Here is a 22,778-nt window from a genome sequence, read left to right as displayed (position 1 = left end):
AAAAAACTTAACCAAACAAACCATGCAATCTGTATATGCAGTGCCCAGTTGGTTCAACCAGTCTCAGGTGTTGGACTACAGTGTGCTGTGGGTGTGCTGGGCTAGTCCAGCAGCGAGCCAGCTGGCCACCCAGACTGAGCTCCCACAGGTCCAGCTCCAGCTCCCAGCCTGAGGCCCAGCTGGAAAAGAGAAAAGGTATTAATTCTGCCCAACCTGCTTACATGGTGACTCACAGGAGTTCTGGCAGGTAAGTCTGTGCCCCGGAAGCACAAGACTAAGGCAAAAAGTACAACATCCTTCTTTGTGAAAGCCACATTGAGCAGACAGCGGTCCTGGGAAAGCAGCTGAGATGACCACATTGACTGCAGCCTGCTTGTACCATAACAGCAAGAAAAGTGGGGAAGCAGGTCCTTTAGGTGTTTGTTGACTCTTGGGGTTTTTTTTTTGTTTTTGTTTGTTTGGGTTTTTTCATTTGTTTGGTTTTTTTTTAATTTTAGCATGTGAAATATTTACAGAGGGACCACTCTGAAATGTCTAAAGGGCAGCAGGTGAAGAATGCGGGGCTTCCTACATCTTCCTTCATGACAAATCAAACCATGTTCACCTTCCTGTTCTGGTCAGCAGCAGCACTTTGGCTTCCAAGCTTCCCTTCTGCTGCTGAAGAGTTATCTCATAACATAATAAAATGGCCTTTCTGTGCCCTTCTGATTTAAATCCCACAGTCCACAGGAAAGAGGAAGGAGTTGCACTGCTTCAGCACCCCTCAGTCTGTCAGTTCCAAGCAGCCAGACAGTCCTGAGAGCACACCTAGAGACAGCAGGATCTGTAAAAGGGACAGCAGAGTTCTTCTGTGCTTAGCCAAGCAACAGAACACACACAAACTATGAACTGATACTGGGAACATGCAGGGAGGAAGCATGTACCAGAAACAACTCAGAACTAATTTTGTTGAAAAGAAATGCAGCTTCATCAAACACTGCTGAACAGTCCCCAACAGGACAGCAGTCACAAGAGTAAAGAAACCCAGGAACTCCTGGTATTACCAAGCACCATGTACCAAGGTGGGTGCACCTCCATGTCAAAGAACACTTCATATCATTCAGTCATTCCCTTGCCGTGCTTTTTAACTAATCCCTAAAAATAAGTTTGTAACAAACCGATTTTTCAACATGAGTGGTAGGTTTGTTCTGCAGCTCTCTGTAAGTATTTATAGTTTTCTTCTCCACCTGGTGAGGGCAAGCTTCTTTCCAATCACTCTTCTTCTGCAGTCCCAGAGTACCAGCCCATCAAAGATGTGCACCACAAAGATAACACAGCAGAGACAGGGCTAGGTGACAGACTTCTTTAGAAACTGACAGATTTTGTTGCTGAAAATTAAGGCGTTTGTAGATTTCTACTGGTCTCCCATAAGACCTTGCTTTAGCCACATAAGAAAGAACAGTAGTTTTGACTGACTCAATAGACACTGGGGCACCTCCAGAGGATGCTGCCATTGACTGGAGCACTTGCCAATCTGCAGAAGAAAGGGTTTTTTCCAAGTCTGTATTACTTTTTCCTAGGTGACTACAGATAAAGTTGGCAGAGTAGTGTTGGGAAATGGCCTATTCCAGGGAGGAAGGAGATGATGACAGGTCCTACCTAGCAAACAGAGCAGGAGTTCTGGAAATGTGCATTTGTAAGGTGACCACATACGAAATATATATTTACAGCTGTATTATAGAAAGATAAACCTAAACTATTACCTGTGTAGACAGATGAGGTAGTCAGATCACAGTGTGCTTGCTGTATTGTTATTGCTGTGGTGATTATACTATCAGCCCAGTGGGAAAGATAGAAGATTTAATGAACCATTGGCCTGCTCCTAATCTAAAATCTGTCTTTATATTTTGTGGTATTTTCAGGTCCCCTACGAGCAGAGTACTCTGCAAAACTGCTAACCTTAATGGCAAAAAGAGAAGGCAGTCGAACAAAAATTTAGCAGTTAAATCAGAATGCTTATGAGACTCTGCCCTCATCATCTGTTAAAAAAAAAAAAGGAACTGCATTTTTTCAGCTCTTCCAGGATGTGGCTATAGAGAGGGCAGTTTCTTTCTGAAGTTGAGCAATACCAAAAGGGACTGTCCAGGTTAAAGCATTTATCTGGGCAATGACAAATGAGGAAAGGATACTCTACAGTCTGGTTTGTGCTGATCAGAATTATGGACCAACAGCCTACTGACTTTTACTGCTGCCTGGGTGCTTATTCAAAGAATATTGTTCCAAAAACTTTTGTAGGCAGATGTGCCAGGCTGTTTCAAGGCTGGGGAATGAATTAAGACCACAAGAGTAACCTCCTCAAGAGTCTGTCTGACAGAGACAGCATTCCTTCCTCCGTTGATAAGGGATGGTGAAAAACCTGGTCACACACCAACCTTCCAGTGTACAAGCAAAGGACAAATGAGAAATATGTTTCCTGGCTAACAAAGTTCCCTTAAACTTTTGGGTCCATGGACACATGTTTACAGGGTATCACTCAGAGAGAATGTGGGTCCTGTGCACTCCACTTTCTAGGGGGTTAACATATGCAGAAACATAGCAAAGGAGCAACACAACCCACCAGAATTTGTAATTGTTTTGATCTGATTTCTGATATCCAAGCTGCTCTTGGGTGTTTGTGGATTGGTTAGATTTCATAGTAGCTGTTCATCCACTTTTTTTTTTTTTTTTAATTAATCACCTCTTACATCTTGATGTGACTTTTTTCCACTGATGGACAAATTTGTCCACATCTGACCAGCTCTGCAGGGGGAAGGGAGGCGCAGCACCAACTAACTTCACTGGACAATGTGCAGTGATGGTGCAGTAGTAAAAAAAAAAAAAACCAAAAACAAAAACAAAAAAAGTTGGATTTTCCAGATGAAACAAATCTTCTAAAAGAGAGAATGATTAAATTATGCCTATGAAAATCTTAATATATAGTGTCAGAAAAAGGTTGTCAGACCACTTAAATGTCATCTCAGATGTGACTCCTGTCTTTCTTTGTCTTGATGGTATTCAATAAAATTTAGGTTACATAAATTCCATGAACTACCATAAGTTCTGGATCTTCCTGTATTTAAACTGGTATAGAAACTATATGGTTTTTTTAGACTTACCTTTGATTGCAAAATCATGATATTTGTAGTGTACGGTGAAAAGCTGATCATTAAGCTCAAATTAAATGTGACCAATGACTGAAAGCTATCATTTGACTGTTGTTCCATGTAATGACCTACATGGAATTAATGGCTCTTATTTTTATTTCATGGAGTTCATGAAATCTGTTGTTAAGTCACTGCAAAATAATGAGTCCTTGAAACAAAAAGCAGCCTGGAAAAGGATCTGGCACCCAACATCTTGGTCAATGTGACACAAGAGCAGCCTATATGAAATATTCATTTGTATTAATAACTGACTAGAAGAACCAGCTTTGTAAGTCTGTGCCTAATTATTAAATATATTTTGCTAGGTTTGTGGGAGAGTGTTTAACTTTCCAAATTAAATTAATCAGTCTCTTGATCCATGAAGGATACATAGCGATATGGTACTCACAAAAGAGTTTGAAAAAGAATGGTAGTGAGTATGGATTTGGTCCCTCTTAACTCTGGATGTAATATTTTTGAGATGCTTTAAAAGCATTTAAAAGACAGGAATTAACAGTGCGTTACACTGAAATCCTAGAGAGACACTTGTTCAAATCACAGCTGATGAACTCAGCCCAACTGTTATTTGTAAGGAATGGCAAAGAAAATTAATGTAATTAGGCTACTGTTTCATTGTCTTTCAACATTTTCCAAGTGCTTTCAAGCAATGCCAAGATTAGTGATGAAGAGGGAGACCTGTTCCTGCAAAAAAGACTTGTTTTAAGACATTTGTAAAACACTTCTCTGTTTTACCTCCTAGAACTGATCCAGGTACCTCCGAGAAGGCTCTGCCTCCTTACTGAATCCACTTCAGATGAAAAGAACATCTCCATTTTCTCCACAGAGCAGACCTTTCTCTGCCATTCTGAAATCTTGGTCGTCTTTCCAACAGCCAAGACCTACCACTTCCAGCCTGGGTTGTCCCAGAGTTACCAACCTAAATATTATTCAGGCCAGCAGCTGTTTTAGGTCAGATGTTCCTGTGTGAAGAGCTGCTAGGTACAAAGCTGTTCATGAGCTGGGGTCTATTCAGGTAACTTCCTTCAGACTTCTCTGTGTGTTGGCATCTTCAAGGCCCTTAACATTCTAGGCAGGAATTCCTCACAGAACTTTATGGCCTTTACTTATTTGATAGCCTTGTAAGGTGGTTAAGCATAAAACCCATTTCAAAGACAGGTGAGGCAAACTGAAATTTAATTGTCCTGTCAAAAATCTGTATCCACGTTGGGTAAGAAATGATGTGAAATTTCATGAGTCCAAGGATGTGGGTTCAATCCCCATATGGGCCATTTACTTAAGAGTTAGGCTTGATGGCCCTTGTGGGTCCCTCCCAACTCAGCTTATTCTGTGAATCTGTGAATTGTGATTCAGTGCCCTACCCATGAAGTCTGTTTGACGTAAGCAGAAAGAGGTCTGACCTCACTCTGTATCACTGAAAACAGTAAACATGAAATAACAGTAAACATGCTCCAGTAGGAGTTTTCTTCAGAGTCCTTTGGCCTACTGCAGATTTTCTTTTCACTTTTTGAAGTTGCTCTCTAAACCTTCAAGTCCAAAGTCCTTCATATTAATTACCCAAGGTACACCTATACCTTTCAAGGTAAATAGCTTATAGACATAAAAGCTATTGGCACACCTCTTAACAACACTTCATTGCTTGTACATTTGATAGTTTGCGAGCACATTTTCAAGATCTAAAAATACAGAATGATGTGCAGAGACATACAGAGCAAATTTACAAAGCTGTGCTGTCCTAGAAACACCAACAGCTGAAAGCATTCTGACCTAGCCTGAACATCAGATGTGCCTTCCACAGATGCAGTCAGACCCTTGCCTTCCCTCTGTTTTCCCTTAGGCAAACACCAGGGTAGATTTGGCCTGACACAGGTGGACAGAAGTGACAGAGTATGTGAACTTACAAAGTGAGTTTCAATAGCATCCATGCTTCCACCTCCTCCCCACTGTCACACCTCCTGAGTTTGCACAGGACCAGACTGCAGCAACTGGCCTTAACTGTAGCAGAAAATACTTGGATTTTCTCCCTCGTGGAAGTTTTGCAGTTGTTTTAACTACTGTCGTTGCTTTGTACCAGTCAGCTCCAGAATAAAATCAGGTATGGATCCTGATTTTAAGGTAAGCAATCCATGATGGGGTGCTTAACTGCTTGTGACGTGAGCAGATAAAAAAATGAGGTGGAAAATTCAATGCCAAGATTCCTAAAACTCCTGTTCTCCTTTACTTATGCCTCCAATTGACAAAACTACAAAAATGGTGTTTTAGTCCCATTCAGCAGCAATGGAGTATGTGGGAAATCCATTTTTATAAGGCTTCCATCCAGCCAAGTCTATGAAGTAAAAGCCTGAAGACACAAGCAGTGAGTCAACTATGGACAAAAACAAAACCCTAAACTTTCACTGTAAAATGAAAAAATCTGATTATTTCAAAGTCAATCTTTCAGAGGACTGCAATGTTTCTTTTTGTATGTTGGGATTTAGGACTATCATAATGTTATCAAGCACCTAAGCTGAACTCCCTTCTGCTCTATATTCTTTGCATTTCACTGGAAAAAAAAAATCACACTGGCTATAATTTTCTCACATTTTCCTTTAACAAAACTAATTTTGGGCACAGATGTGAAAAAATGTTACCAAGTTTTCTCTGGTGCTGACAAACTATGGTGACTATTTACATGCTCATTCTATATCTAGCAATTTCAGTGTAAAACTGTAAAAATAAAGAAGGAAATTTTTGCCACTATATTTTGCTCTTGTTAATTATGTTTACAGAACACCTTATTAACTGTGTTTAGACAACTATGTGCTCAGTTACTACAATTCAGCTGCAGCAGATAATTGAAAGCAGAGGAACAACTCCTTCATGCCTGTGTCCTCCAAGGCCTAATCTACATATAAAATATTTTGGGACCATTATTTATTCTCTTACAACAGCCAGGAAAAAGAAAAAATAATGTAATAAGCACCTTGGTTCCATGAGACACTTTTTTCTTATGGTAACTGAACACCTTTAAAAACACTTTTTCAAAAATTAACATAACAGTCATTTAAGAGCACTTATGTTAATCTCATTTTTAAAAAGACAGTACTCATCCTCTTCATCCCATGTGTCTCAAGGCCTACGAGGTATCTATAAAATGACTATGCCATTGTAATTAAGAGCACTATTTTCACAAATGTTTCCAACTAGAAAATGTCTTTAACTTCCTAAACTGCCTGAAAGCTTGTAATGACTAATGCCTTTGTTCCCACTTGCAATTTTACCTCTCCAGCTGGGAGAGGAGAGGGAATGCACTATTTGAAAATGTTCACTTTCTCTGGGGAGGTGAATGTGATTAGTAGCAATGGGCATTCTCTGCAGCTCTCCTCTGCTCTAAGCTCCTGTATCCATGCACCCCACAGTGAGCTCCAGCCCTCTCCTGCTGGAGCTCTCCGACCCCTCCACCCATCCCACAAGCAGGTGCTGCCTCCAGTGCCTTGCTGCCCACCCTGATGTGCTGCCCAGGCTGGCTCCATGGCCATGCCATTTACCTGGACTGGTAAATGATGCAGCTAGAATAGTCTCTCCTCCACTTCTTAATGACATGATTTCACTGCTTTCATTCATAGTGGGGAAAACAAAGACCGGGAAAGGCAGGAGCCTTTCCAGCCAACCTTGGCATTAAAGAGTTCAAAAGATAGTGCCATGCTCTGAACAGCTCTCTACTCTAGGAAGCCACTGAAAAGGAATTCAAGACACTGGTTGGCATCTCTGCTGGATCTTGTTTTAAATATGCTCCTTTACAGGGTGACAGAAAATCCCATGAGTGATTCAAAGGCTCAGAAATGCACAGGCTACAGTTGGGAATGCAGCAGGAACTGTACCAATGCTGTAGTAGGTACCATTACGTTTATTACAAACTTATCTCTATAATCCACTGCTCTGAATAACAGAAATGGGTCCCTCCAAAACATACACAAATTCAAAGTCATGAGAACACCAAGAATTTAACAAGCCCCAACAGTGAAACCCTTCCTTCTGATGTTTTGCTGCCTAGCTGCTCCTCAGCCTCTCCCCTTGACCATTACCTAACTGGAAAGGAGAACAAATCAATCTTGCAGTTCACCCACACAGTCCTCCTTTACCGGAATTGAAGGTGAAGCATATTCATTCAGGGTGAAGTCCAAGCCACAGTAATGTTAAAAAAAAAAAAAAAAAAAAAAGGTAGGAATAGAGGAAGATGAGGAATAACACTTTTTTTTCAATATGGTGCTTGCTTATCCTAAAACCTGCTGGTCAGCAGTACTGGAAGTATTTTATAATGAGGTTCTCTAGCTTTCAGGACCATGTGTGTGAGCACAACTTCTGCTGATCTTTGCAGTTATCATCAGTCTTTTTGGCAGAAAACGTCTTGTTGCATAAAATCACGTATACTTTGAGGTTTGGGCTCAGTCCTATCAAAATCCCAAAGCAAATTTGAGAGAATTCTCCTTCCATTTCTAAAAAAAAAGCCCTACCACTGAACAAAGCACACAAGCCTTGCTTTTCAGACCTGTCTACTGCACTGATCCAAATGCCTTTCTAGAAAGCTCTTCAATGCAAATCATTTGAGTTTTCAGCTGGGACCAAAACTTGAAGTCAGGCCAACTCAGACCGATTTAGAAATTGTGCAAATATTTTACATGACTTCAAGAAATAATATATCATTTGTGCAGCCTTATAGACCCATAAGCATATGCATGCATGCCTGGGTGGTGTTAGGATCCCATGTGATAAATTTTGGGGAAGGTAATGAGATCTATTAAAGTGAGGGCTCACTCTGTGGTTTCCCAGTGAGGGCAGATACTGTGCATCTTGCACCAGCCTTTTTTTTTCTTCTTAGCAATAATCCCTCAGTGTAGGGCCACTCCCTTCAGCCCTTCCCTGCTGTTGGCAGATTTCTTAGTCACAACTCACCTGGCTCCCCAAACCATTTCTTTGTCCTTTTTATTGACAAAACCGGAAGGAAAGCCAGACCTAACTTATTTCTTTCCCTCCCCAGGGACCTCATTAAGCATACCCAAACAGTGACATCTCTGCAGGGCTCCCGATCGATGGACAGTGTCATCTGGAGATTTTAATCACATTAACACCACAGCAGAGAAAAATCCATCTGACTCTCCCTTACTAAAGTGGCAAACTCAACAATTCTGCCAATTGCTGTAACTACTACTCATAAGGCTTATTTCTATGTGTGGATAAAAATCAATCCACCACAGGTACTGCCTTCCAGTCTCTCCTCACGGAGCCTAAATAAATGTAGCTTGATTCTCCAGATCTGCCTTCCTTATGATTGGGAATAGCTATATTCAGGCAATATCGAGAGCAGAGCACAAAAAAAAAATAAATAAGTGAGGCTTTGTGAGATGGTGGAAGAACTTGAGCTGCTTAAAAAGCACAATAGGAAAAAAAAAAAAAAAAAGAAAAAAAAAAAAAAAAAGACAAAAAAAAGCTGGGTCTGTCTAGATCCCTACCAGTAGTGTGTGCAACAGAGGGGAAGATAACTGGTAAAAGTGAAGAGAGTTATGCTTGCACAGATTGCACAGAGAGCCTTACCCAGAGCACTGAGCGGCTACGTGAGGCCCGCTAGGTTTTGGTAGAGATAAGCAAGGAGCAGTGGTCAGGCTGAAGGGCAGCTGCACTCAATCATTGCCTGAGGAACACCAGAGGGACACTCTTGTACTCATACACTGCTGAAAATCAACTCTTTTCTTACAGAGAATGAAAAATAATTTTCCAGCTCTACCCATGCATCCTTGCATCTGCTCTGCTTTCCAAGGAGCCAGCTAATCAATAGTAATCACCTATCACCTGGTTTTATCCTGTTCAGTGTGCTGCTACCTGACATTGCTTCCTGGTGATCTAGCACATGGAGGGTGGGAACTTGCAGGAACAATATTTCTTGATGAAAGCTGTTACTTCTCGAGCAATACCATGACTAAATAATAACTGGACTTTATTGTAGCTGAAATTCCTTGGCACCCTGTGAAGGCTGCCTACTCAGTGAGATAGTTTTCTTTCAAGAAGTATTTCCTAGTTCTTGGGTATTTATTTTGACAAGTTTGGACTGTAGCTCAACTACTAAAAAGGGAAAAAAATTCAATTTTCAACTTAAGCCTTGTACTTGGTGCAAAATCTCATAGGAATTAAGGAATCCATCTGAGGATTTCTAAAGTAGTCCATGAGGATTCATAAGCCCAGTGTGCCTCTTAAGCAGTCCTTAATGAATGCATCAGGGGCATTTACACTTGTTCCTGTGCTGTTACTGAAATTATTCTCAGCATCCAACATCATCTCAAGGCAATCTTAGAGTAAGGATAGAATTGCAGTGATTTAAATGATAATCCAAAAAAGTGGCATTATCTAGTTGTGCTGGATAAATTAAAGATACTTACAGGATCAAAAGTATCAAGTTGGCAGAGTAACTGTCATGTATAGCACTGAAATGTATGTATTTAGGAGTTTGAAATTATCCTATGCAAATAGAGCCAAACAGTAATAAAGTAAAAGATTTAGCAAAGAATCAAGCCAAGCAATGAAGCCAGCCATCAGTAAAGCTGTAAAAGTGGCTGATAATAAAGTAAGAAAAATCTAAGTTACAGGGAAACACTAGCATTTGACAGAATGGAGGCTTAAAGAAGATAGAAGTTATAATACAACTGTAATGAGCTGCTCAGACCCATAAATTTAATACCAATTGCTGGCCTGAAGCCACTGATCTTTTTCATTCTGTCCTCAGTGGGGTGATGCACATCTCAGGGATTCGCCTACAGTTGGCAAATAATTTTATTTTCCTTTTTTAATTCAATAACCTAGGGGCAGGATGCTGAGTGGTGCAGGCACAAGGAGACACATTTGTTTAGAAGCTGAACTTGTGACAGAACCGTGACTCCGCTAACCCAGGGCCGACACCCGCGCGCAGCCAAGCCCTGCGTGCGAGCGCTGGCGGTGTTTATTCACAGCCCATCCGCAGCCCAGGCGCGGGATTTGGGAGGTCATGCAAGTTAACACCTCTCAGGGCTGTACTCCCGCTGCCTCCAACATGCACAAGCTGTCAGGGACTTACTGGGAAGGAAATACATGGAGATACCAGTTCCCCAGGGATTTCACGCCCTTTTACCATGCTCACAAACCAAGTGTTGAGGCTGAGTAAAATACAGAAGTGCCGTCATACAGGCAGAGAATTTGACTGATTGATTTGACTGATTCCTTTTAAATTAATTATATACTTTCTCTCTAGTACAGTTCCCTGCTTAAGCCACCAGACAGATGTTCTTTATTTCTCAAATGTGCACTTCAGTCTGATCCCTGTATAAAATTGAGAGGCAAAGTTTCACTCTTGGTGGCTTTGCTTTGGGTATTATTCATGCTGGGTGGTGGGTGACCTGTGAGGGCTCCTGTGGGCTGGGACAGGTCAGCTCATGAGAAAAGTGTAATTCAAGGTGATACACTGAGTGTCAACAGATTCATTGATTGTGAGAGTGGCGAAGGAAAAGGGGCAAAATGAGCACAACAACAGTTTTTCAAATGATGTACTGAATTCACTTTGCTGAGATGTTCATTTTCCAGCAATAAAGGCAAGCAAGCTAAGTCAGAGAAAAAGAAAAGGTTTCAAAGAAAGGAGGCCCAGCTTAGCACTGAGAAAAGAGATTTTTCGTTATGATTTTTAGACAGTCCTATCCATACCTCCTATAAAGTAGAATCAGCCACATCTCACAGTGACTCCTTGATTTACTTTTGATTAGGCCCGAGTAGGTAAAAACAGTAAAATCAGCTTACATTCAAAATTATTTTGATGGACACAGGAGTCCACAGGAGTAACAGCAGAGTGAACAGAGGGGTGAGATTTTAGAAGATGGGCACAGCATTTTGTCACACGGTATCAGTAACAAATCTGGGAATAAGTTTAGTTAGAATAAATAAGGTAGATACTGGAGATACATCTTCTTGACAGTTCTTTGTTTTGTCTTTATTTTTCTTAGTCTGTATATTTTTATCACCTCCACACAATTTTTTAATGCCAGTTAGCATTTGTTTTGCACTGTATGAATTCACTATACACACCCTTGTTTGTATATTCCAACTGGAATTACAATAATTTATGGAAAAGAAACTTTTCTTCTTAAACTGTTAAATCTCATCCAATGGATTTTTGTTTTCTCTCCAATCATTCTGAATTTCTAATGTTCACCCAACATTCAATTTCATGTCCAAAATGGTAATTAAAAAGATTCTTCTTTATCTGTCATGTAAGAAAATTACTTAACTATGTAAAGATGAACATGGTCTTATAGAAATAAATTGTTAAGTAGGTGCATATTAAGCCTTTTACTGATTTGGGTTCTGAGAAATGTCCTGAGAATATGCATTACAAATGCTTTAAAAATATAGGGAATGTTTCACTTTGAATTAATTTCCTTTTAAATTTAAAAATTAATTCACCTTAAATGTGCTTATTAATTTCAATGTTATTTGGCAAACATTCATCTTTTTGATAATTAATATTCTTTGAATGTACTGTTAGGACCTTATAAAATTTCAGAGTATTTTAAGATTTGGATGGGTTGCTCAGCAACATGAGAAATTAAGTTGTGTTTAAATCTCCATGGCAAGTATCTGTGAACAGCAGTTCTTGCAATGGGACATAAATCTCAATCACCCTTCATTGATTTTCCTACTTACACGCATAACTAGAATGTATTTCAGAGTCACAAATCCAAGCAACTCAAATATTTTCTTTAAAGATATGTTTTGTCTTATCTGTTTAATTCAGCTCAGAATGGAACTCTTCACATAAAGGCATGTCTCGGATTCCCTTGTCAGGAGCCCTCTGTGGGTGCAAACCCCTCTACACGTGCTGCTGTGCTTTCAGTAGCAAATTAGTCAACACCAGTTCTGTAAAGGGAAAGTGAGTCACCTTCCTTTAGTGAGTCTTTATGGGTTTCATTTTTCAAGTAAAACACCTGTTGTGGGAATTACTTTGCTTTTGAGGCTCTGGTTAGCTTTGTGGCAAGCAGCTAGCAAACTTTTAGCTACATTTGATACTGTGGAAGAAAGACATTTGGAAATCCCGTACTGACATCTACTCATTTCCACCACACCTACAAAGCATACTTGGGTTTGGATTAGAATCTAAGTGATCTCAGGAAATTATAAGAGCATTATAGTGGTGTGGCTTGGCTAGATGAAGAAATATTCTTCCTCTCACTGCACCCACCAGCCATAGTCAAGCTTAGCCTCTGCCTATAAATGATTGCATCACGTTAGATATTTTAGCTTCTTTGCTTCCTGCATTGATGTGACAGTACTCCCTAGGGAAGACAACCTTCTACTATTATTAGTCAGAGCTTTGACCCTGAAACTTCTGTTGTCAGCCCCTTAAGGGTGCACAGGAAAATGGTGCCATGCTGCTGTCCTCTGTGAAAACGAGATCAAACCTGTCCAAGCTCCTTGAAAGAAAAGCTAACCATACACAGACTCTGTGGCCTATAAAAGGAATTACAAAAATCCATCTGAGATGTAATGAAAACATGAATTAATGACTTCATATCCTTCTGTGAGTCCTGGCCTCAGCTTTTATAGACTCCAAGTAAAACATTCAATGAATGGCCCTGACTTTATGTTCCAAGTATCACGAATATAAAACTGGCAATTCAGGTTTGATGTGTTTTGCCCCCAAGAAATATTCAGAAATACAGGACTGACTGTCACTTTAATTGTGTAGGTGAAACAGCAATGGTTTCCTTGGGGTCTTATAGGACTGAAGAAAGACCTTTTGTGTAGCTTCCTAAGAACAGGTTCCTGTTACCACAGAGCAAGATGGTTCTGCTCCCCCACGACCTCAGTACATAACCAGGCTGGGTAAACACACTTAATTAAAGCGTAGAAAACAAAATAAAACAAAACAGGACAAATCTTCAATGTCTGAAACAAGCCAACAAACCTGCTAGGAACCAAAAAACCAAACCAGCCCAGGAACCCCAGTATCTCAAACTGATTTCTCAGCAAAAGATTTCAGGAGATGATGTTCTCACAGTGATTTCCAAGTGAAAAGCAAGATTTACTGTCATTGCTCTTACTGAAGGTTTCAGTGGCAAAATATTTAAAACTAGTCAATGCGTTCAAAGGAAAATAAAGCTGCTTTTTCTCTGAGAAATCCTGCTGGCTGCCAGTGTTGACACAAAACTCACTCTTGACCAGGCTCCTGAATGCTCAGCAAGCTCAGCAGGATGGTGTAATTGTTTTGTTTATTTATAAGTGTGGCAAGTTTCCTACAAGAGCAGCTACCACATTTAAATGATGTTGGCAAGCCAAAGGGCATACTGGATACTTCTGAAGAAAGACCATGTGATTGCCTGGCAGGCAATTTCCTTTTCTTTTAAAGCCCAAAACACACCTTTTTTCAGCCTCTCTCTTTTAACACTCTGTTAAGTGTTACTATTTCTGAGGATATTTGAAGCAGGTAAAATGGTAGGAATGCGACAAGGAAGACAAACAAGGAGTCCAGAAAAAAGCCCCACACTGACCTTGAGGCAGAATACTGACGGCTCTCCAGGCAGGTTTTTTTTCCTCAGTAAACCACTCATGGCAGACAAATACATTACTTAGAATTTCTGCAAGGTATTGTAAAAGTCAGAGCATTTTAGCATCCCAGAAAGCCAAAGAAGAAGTCTCTTGAAATTTAAGGAGTGTTTTTCTGGATCTGTAGTAAGTCTACAGTCCTCTAAATGTACCTGAATAGACCTTCAGAGGCAGCCAGAATGCTTTTCAGACCCAGCATATATAAATGCAACACCTAGCTACGACAGGAGCCAGAAAAAATCAAATCCAAGTTACTTGGCAAGTTTACAGCATTTCAAGTGGTGCTTGCTGAGAAAGTCAGTAAGGTTGTGACAGATGGCTCCAGAAAGGACACTGGTGCTGAAGCACCAGGTAATGGATGTTCCAGTGAACACTTCTATAAGTGTTAAGTGTAAGCAATTATAATTCTGTAATAACTTCAAAACCTCGTTGTCTCACATCTTAATGAATTCTTTGTCACTTCTCCTGTTTTCCAGGCAAGAATTCAAGAGGTTTTGTATGGGATTGCATGTTGCTATGGAAGCTACAAAGGTTTCGCTTTTGCTGTCTCACTGCAAACATTTGGGGTTGGTTTTCCCCCTTCCCTATTTCACTCTCCTGCCCACTACTCAGCATCTCAGAAGAGCAAAACATAGTCATATACTTTTCATAATCAACTGATGCCCATGGCAAATCCAGCAGGTTAAATGCTTCTGTGCAGGCCAAACATCTCATACACCCCCTCCACTCTGCTGTCTCTTTTCTTTCCTAACATACAGGGCAAAGGGTGAGTTCTGCAGTGCTTTGGGAACCCCTGTCCCGGAATGGTGCTACTTGAGGTGACGGGGGAAGCAGGCTGTGGAGTTTGTGAATCCCTCTCCTGACTGTGCCCTTCTGGCCAATGCTTCTCATCTGCACAAGCAGAGCTCTCCTCCAGTGCCTGCCCTGAGGTGGCCTCTGTGGCAGATTCATCCTGGCAGCTTGTAGCTTCAAAGCATGAAGTCCACATTTTTATATCACCCAGCAGCTCATGCTGGCCATGAGTTAGCTACTGCATATGCTCATGATGGGAAACTCTAGTCAGCAAGTAATGAATCTGTTGATTTCAAAGTCCATCTGGGCAGTGTAGTGTAAATACAAGCTATTCATTGATCACTTGAGATTTTGGAAGGAAATTAGCCAGTGAAATTGCTTTAAAACCCCACACCATGAATGTCAGCCACATCTCAAAATAATTTGATTTTTAAATTCTCCCTGGACATCTTATGCAAAGGAGAGTCCCAAAATCATGCTTCTCCACCTCAGATTGAGAATTAAACTACAAATGCTTTGTGTAAGCCAGCTAGTTCCTACTGTCCACATTCATTAAGAAAGTGCTATCAGAATTCGGATCCTGCTGGCTACAAACAACTTTACAAACTGATCCAAAACCAAAATGCCATCTAGGAACCAATTCAACAGCTGCTGAGATTCAGCCATTTCTGGAACAAGCAATTACAATTGCTTATAGGACCTTAAAGTAAAATTATGTTAGACACACAGCCAGAAATATAGCACCAAATGCAATCAAATGAAAATTACAAATATCCACAGTGTTAGAACTTGCTCTCAAAGTTCTCCAGACCACTAAGTTTTGTCTGCTCTGAGATATTCTTGATGTGTTGTTGAACTATTAAAACCAAGCCAAATTGAAGTTCTTTTGTAAGCATGTTGTAGCTATTAGAAATACAATTTGTATTCCCCTGCCAGAATTTTGGGAAGTTTCAAGGTGATAGAATTTTGGAGAACAAAAGGAAAAGCCATGAAAAAAGCCAAATTTCCCATTCCCGCCTTATTTCACCCTGTAGTCTCTCAGCAAAAACTATTCCCATCCTGTGAAAAGCAATGCACCATTCACACCTGTTCAGTAAACAAACGTGTTTTATGTAGTTATGAAGTAATATAATCAGTAATTATTATATTGAAATGAGAAAGATTTAAGTAGCAGAGTTTGATAATGGTTTGTGGATGGTATGTATGTATGTTGTTCAGTGAGCTCTAACTTACAGTCCCAACAGTCCCTGAAATGAAGGATAGTTCTCAGGCCATCTGTGTATTATTACAAGCAATTTGTACCAAAATTCACGTCTTTGTAAGGGATATTTTTTCAGCTTTTGTTTATTCATTTATTTATCTTCGGCCTCATTAAAAATTAGCATATTAAATATATAAAGTGGAGCTCAGATTGATAAATTTTACTTGACTTCAACAACTATCAGTAATCTGAATATGACATTCCCCATACTAAATATGGATTCAACACACAGCCAAGAGAGGTGAATCACTAAGAAACAGCCCTTCCCTGTGGAGTCACCTTTTTGCTACAGTCACAAGCAATTTGTGATGAGAATAACCAGAAGCCAGCTCCTGATATCAGTTACAGTGGTCAAATTTATTGTCATCAAAGCAGTGACTTTTGTTTTACCTCACTGTAATGGAGATCAGAGTCCTGACTAAATATTCTATATATATACACCACATAAACATAATACTACTAGTAGGTGAGACAAGACTAACATCTTAATGTGTTTATTTCCATTTGTAGCTTGCATGGTAAATTTATTGCAATGATAAGCATTTTTTCTCATGTCCTCCTGTATTTGCACATTTGTTCTTCAAGAGGGTTATTGATTTCTCCCCTCTTCAAATGCTCTATGATCTGGTAAGTCAAAGGGGATCATTTCAATGTTAAGGAGTGGATCAGGACACAACCCTGGATAGCAGAAGCAAAGAAATGCCACTTCTGTGTGAGCCTGTTGTTGCATTAGCAGTGCTGCTGTAGGTGAAGAACCCCAACCTCTCCAGGCCTGATGCCAAAGGCAGGTGGTATGAAGAAGTGCCTACCTGAAGACGGCGAGGCTCAAAGACCAGAGCACTAGCGGCTTCCTCAGTTCAAATTTTGCTCGTTTGTTCATTAGGTGCCGACCACCAAATATAAAGGCAGCATACAGAGCTGAAAACAGGAATGATTTCTTCCTGCAAAACAAAACCAGAAAACACCTGTCAAATGTTTAATTAGTATTAGATACACAGCAAAGTCACATATGGACATCACTGCTAAGGGCTTGTGCGCTTCCTTGAAAGGAAACTCTTTTGGAGACATTCCTGCATCCCAGCTGAGCTTATTGTATCTGTATGAAACCACATGCCTGCACACACTCAGGGCTGGCTGCAGGCAAAACTGACCCTGGGGAAAGTTCTGGAAAAGGATAGACAAATTTGGCTCCCATTCTTCTCCAGTTTCAGAAGACTGAACTTCTGTGAGGAATAGAATAGATATGGCAGAGCCCAGACAAGCAACACATGGCTGGTACTTGAACCAGCTGATCACATTTTGCACCTCATTTATCTTTTTGATACAAATTTTTGTTTCCTGCGGGATCTTCCCTATGTGGAAATGTAGTTTCCAATTGCTTCCCCTAAAAAGACACTTAAAGATCATGAGCACTGCAACACACCATGATGAGCCTCACAAAAAGCAGAGAATCGGTGAGAAGAGGTCAATAGCCCCATTAAGCAGCAGGACCATGCTGGTTGGCATTGCCCTGTGGCATCGCTCTGCCCGTGAGTGCTGGTTCATGAAATCCAGTGCATTTGCTGAAAGGTCAAGCCGGGCTCTCTAAAGGAACTTCAATTATACTCTTCAAATTGTGAATTTTATTTTTAAAACTGCCTGACAGTAGTCCAGCTCAGCAATAATCACCAAATATTTGAACTCTCTACTATAACTCATTTTAAATCAACCATTAGAGGTCAAAAATAGACTAAGTCTGGGATTCCTTCCCACACAGCACAATATTATACTGACTAAGGCTTAATGATGTACACCATTAATGGTGGCCTAACTGGAAGGGCATCTAGTCAGGAATAGAATTTTCTCTACATAATTTATCATTGCATTCACAAATATAGGGTGGACTATGGTTTTGAACCAGGAGTTTCTGGCTCCTCTTGTACACCAAGAAAGAATGACAAATACTCTCAAGAAAGGTAAATATTTCATTAACATGACTGAAAAGACAGCAGTAGTCTACAAGACCTTTAGTTGATTCTGACACTGAAATCCCAAGGGCAGCAGTGGCAGACAAGACTATGATCCAGGCATGGCACAGTGCCCATGCTTCCCACTGGGAGAGAGGCTCACCCATATTCAGGTCTTCCAACTTTCCATAGGATTTTCAACTGGATGTTTAAATGACAGTATGTTGCTTCACCTCAAGACAGAAACACGTTAAGTGTCATGGTGTCACTACTGGTACCAAGTAGATGCCACCTCTAGGCTCTTCCATTGTGATTGCCCAGCTGAGGTTACGCTGTGGCAAGGAATCTGTCCAGCACAGCACGGTCCTGAGGGCCAAGCAGTGTGGCACAGCACAGCCTGCACCTGTGTCTCCTCAAGGCAGCTGGTAGTGGATCACAAGACTCTCAGTGGCCAAGGGTCTTCCTGGATGGTTCAGAAAAACTAAGAAAGCTGTAGCACATCTGACTGGAAATACAAAGAAAGCACACGTAACCTTCAATCAATTTAAATGAATTGAATTTTATATAAGCTTGAAAGCTAAGTAAAAACTAACTCAGGAGAGATAGATGCATATCAATAAGCATTCTGCAGCATGCCATTTTCTGTCCACTGACAAACTCTGTTTCTACTGATGTATTTATAGCTCTGTGTTGTAAAACACAGGTAACTACATAAAAATACACCTGATGCTCTGAGAAGGGAGGACCCAGTGCCTGTAAGCCACTGGGTGAGCTTTAGCATCCATGCTGGCAAAAGCCCCAGGAATACCAGGATGACCACAGAGCCAGCATCCTCTCACCCTGTGCACTGAGATGGTCTAATTGCCATGGCAATGGTTATCATGACCAGGTTTTGAAAACGACAAAACGCCCACCCTTATTCATATAATACAGAATAATACAGAAAAAAAGTGTTTATTTTCACTTCACTGATCAGGGAAGAGACAGAGTTTGAAAGCATGACCGCACTTTAACTTGGCTGAAGATCAGTAAATATTTGTTAACCAGTCTGGGTAATGATGAACCACGTCAAGCTTGCTCGTACTGAACCACCTAACTGTTTACACAGGATTTACGGGTTGAAAGATAGAAGCAGGCACTTAGTGTGAGTCTGGACTGCATTCCCATGTCCTTCCCTCTGCAGCCTTTTCAGCAGCAGTGTGAAGCCCAGCCCACTGCCACCCTGGGTGTGGGTAAGGTCTGTCTTGCACTGATCCATGCACGGATCTTCAAAGCAGTTGAGAGCAGTGCAGGATGACATCCCCAGTAGTGCAGGGGAAAAGACTGCCACGCAGTGCTGCCATGCAGCTGCCAACACAGCACAGGCCATGCAGGCTGGCATGGGAGGATGTCAGGATTCAAGAGCAGTAGCTAGAGACACTTTGAAGGAAGGCTAGCTGGAAACAGTTCAGTTCTAGATCAAATACAGCCGAGACTTCAAAGGAATGGTTCAACTTCAGTTCCAGTTCAAGACAAAAAAAGCAGTCTGAATGAGTTAGCAGTTCAGGTCTATCTTCTGTCTGTCTCCATTTCTTCCTGAGCCAGATAATCTATATATTTACATCAAGTAACATTTCATTTTGCTTCTTATTACTGATACTATCTTTTGTGAGTTCGATCAATTTATTGAGGTCAATAGTTACATTACAGTAATTAGAACAGATAAATTTTAGGTCACTTTAGAGCTTTGTAATGAGTATAGCATTATTTACAATTATGGTAAATGGTACTCCCAGAGTATGCAGCTTTGCATCAGCAGAGGCAGACATGGTAAGATTTGACTTCACACATGACATGAACTGCAAAGAGCAGCTGCAAGCAGTTTCAGACAAGGAGGGACACAGTAGTATTTTCTCCAATCAGAGGTAAGCACAGTACTGAATAGCGAATAGGCCGATCATGAAATCATCCACCGTTTTGATCCCTGCTACTTTTTGCACACAGAGGACTTTGATTTTCCCCCCTTTTTTCAGCCTAACAATGGTTAAAAAACTGGGCAGGCCAGGTGATAAGAGTTACAAAGGGGTTGCAGAGGTATGTACTCTTAAGATAATCTGATAAACTCCATTAGACTGGTATTAACCAGTTTCCCACTAGTGTTTTCATGATGGATTTTCCCAAAGATTCATACTACAGTCTGATCCTGGGCTAGTGACACAAAGTAATGGCAATCTGATGGAATTCAATTAGGTCTGATATGCTTTTAGCCAAACAAGAGTAATATCGAACAAGCATTTTGAATGACAGAGGTTTGGACTTGTTATGGAACAATGTACCTTTTCAATATTACTACCTGAAGAGAAACTAAATAGAGCAGAATGATGACAAAAAAAATTAAACTTGAAACAAAAAAAATAAAATCCCTCAAAGTAATTTAGTAACAGACTTGCATCCAATAACTTAAATGTTAGCACATTCACATGTTTGTCTTCAATTCTGTTCTACACGGTAACACAGTAGACATAAAGACAGGGCTGCCAAATCCTCCACATTTTTCTGTCATTTCTGTTTCTCACAGTTGTCTCCCACCTTCCTACATTTTCAGACTTCAGGGAACAAGTACTATCTCTACTCAGTACAACTCCATGTTCCTCTGACAAAAGTTGCCAGTTCTTTCCCCCTTTATAGGTTTCTGGAGAACCCATTGAAAATTGTATTTGGGCTTACTACAAGAGAGGGAGGCAAGAGCGGCTATGGGCTGAAGATGCGAGACAGGAGAGTAGTAGAGAGATGGCTGTGTCATGAGGCAAAGGGACAGGAAGAAGCTGGGAGACATGATGGGAGAAAAAGAATAGAAAGGATGGATAGTTAAGTGTGGCAGCAAATGATGAGAGCTGGCAGCCATGAGATGGACATGAAGCTGGGACAGCATGGAAGGCAAGGAGAGAAGTCCTTTCACACTGGAAGCCATAGAAGGATGCTTCCTGCATCCATGGACACACCTGTGGCAGAGGAACAGAGACAGGAAAGAGGAAAAGTATAGCTGAGAAGAGGGAGGCAGAAATTGAGAATTATAAAGAAAGACAGAAACAAAGCTTCTCCTCATTTCCAGCCAGGGAGTCTGTCCCACACAGGAAAGCCTACTCAAGGCACCACGGAGATCAAGAAGATCAACAAGAAGAGATCAACCACCCAAGCCTCAGGCAGGAAAACACAACACTGGGAAGAGGCAGCAAATAATCCAAAGAGGGAAGCAGTTGTAAACAAATGGCTGAGGATTAAGAAATCCTGACTTCCACAGGAGCATTATTTATAAAATGCTGAAAATGTAAGAATTACCACAGTATTCTAAAATTAGGGACCAAATCCTGAGGGTGAGCCTCATGTGCAGCAGTGTGAGACATCCCCCCATCTCTGATGCAAAGTGAAATAGCCCTGAATATTGCGGTACTGCTGAAGGAGGTGGTTTCAAGCCCAGATGCACTGTTGCCATTTTTTCTCCTGAAAATAGCAGACTGAGTCATTATCGTAGAGTTCTCTGATGTTAATGAGTAAACTGAAACAGATGTATGTGTGTGTGTGTTTTTTAAAAAATCGACTATTTCCACAGGATTTTCCTTAATCATTAAAGAAAGTCCTTATAGAAATGCTCAAAGGACAACCTTATGACAGATTAACTATCCTTTATCATGTTATACAGGATTATCTGCATAACAGCCTTCAGTAGGGGAGTAGTAAAGTGGCGTTAGCCCCCTCTTTGTACATTCTGTAAGATTTTTTAAGCTTTTCAAAATCAAGGCGTATTTATTTTGCACATTCAAAGCTCATTCTTAAATTCACTACCACTTCTTCATCTGTTGTGAAGGGAGCACAACAGGTTAAAAAAAACCTCACTGCAGTTGCCAGAGCAGAGTTGCTGGAAAGTAAGCAGGCAGTTTCAGGTTCCTGATGTTTTCCTCTTGGCCTTCTTCATCACCATTTTATTGATGTAAAAAAAAACCCAACAGATTTAGTGGGAAAAAAAAAATAAAAAATAATGTCTGGCTATATGAAATGTAAGGGAATTTTCCTACTGCTTTCTCCCAGCCTTCAACAGAAAATAACAACAAGAACTTGTGTTTATAATTGAAACTCCTACCTTGAGAGTCTAGTCCAAGTGCTTAACCTGAACACATGTGAATCACACACCATACCCATGTCCACAGATCAGGCAACAGGGCTGGTAGCCTTGGCATAGTTACTTTCTCTCTAGTGCTTATTTAAAAATCACACATTCTGTATAAAAAAAGGTGTGAAAATGCTACTCAGTCTCTCAGTGTTTCTACCTCAGAAATATTGTCAAAGCAAACCTTTCTCTCTCTCTTCACTGATATAATTTTGACAGAATCAGGAAGAAGAGATCCAATGTGTGGATATGCCAGATCTGTTATGAAAATATAACCTGTACTCCTGGCTTAGATTTGATTTGAGTTCCTGCAGCTGCTTCCCACTGACCGTAGCAGCCTTCCTAACAGAGAGAGAAGGACACACAGAAGAGGAAGACCTGTCTGATACACGCATGCCAACAGGGTCTGATTTATTCTGGCACCTCAATACCCTTTGACATTTATATTTAGCACAGCAATGATGACAGTCACACACACATGTAGGTGATTCACTGATGATGGTCTTTGACGTAAAAAACTATCAGAGAGAAAGCACAGACCTATCTCAGACCAATCATCTGATCCCTTCATTTCTAAAGCCCGCGTCTGGAAAGGCCATTCAGCCTCCTCCTGACAGGTACTGTTGGATGGGCAAGTCTGTTCTTCCCCCAAGGCTGGAGCAACTCTGCTCTACGAGTGCCAGTGGCTGAGCTCAGGGGCAGCCTGAAGCCAGGTACCCCACTGCCCAGGTCAGAGTGCCAAAGGTGAGAACTGCAGGGGCAGCAACCTCTGAAGAGCAGAGCAACTATTTTCTTAAGTTATCAAAATATATTTTGAGTATATCCCCAGCTCATAGCCTGCTCTGGTCCAGTGGAGATAG

At 40.8% G+C, this 22,778-nt stretch overlaps 1 protein-coding gene across 1 annotated transcript in view; it reads right to left on the bottom strand.

Moving 5' to 3' along the window:
* ELOVL6 (ELOVL fatty acid elongase 6) overlaps positions 1 to 22,778 on the bottom strand; it is a 74,739-nt gene that overhangs the window by 9,088 nt on the left and 42,873 nt on the right. The window contains exon 2 of the mRNA XM_030271590.4: positions 16,638 to 16,769. Coding sequence (XP_030127450.1) covers positions 16,638 to 16,769 — 132 coding nt within the window. The remainder of the gene's footprint in view (positions 1 to 16,637; positions 16,770 to 22,778) is intronic.

The sequence above is a fragment of the Taeniopygia guttata genome, chromosome 4, assembly GCF_048771995.1.
Source record: "Taeniopygia guttata chromosome 4, bTaeGut7.mat, whole genome shotgun sequence".
In the NCBI taxonomy this organism is placed as follows: Eukaryota; Metazoa; Chordata; class Aves; order Passeriformes; family Estrildidae; genus Taeniopygia; species Taeniopygia guttata.
This window is presented reverse-complemented; position numbering and strand designations above follow the sequence as displayed.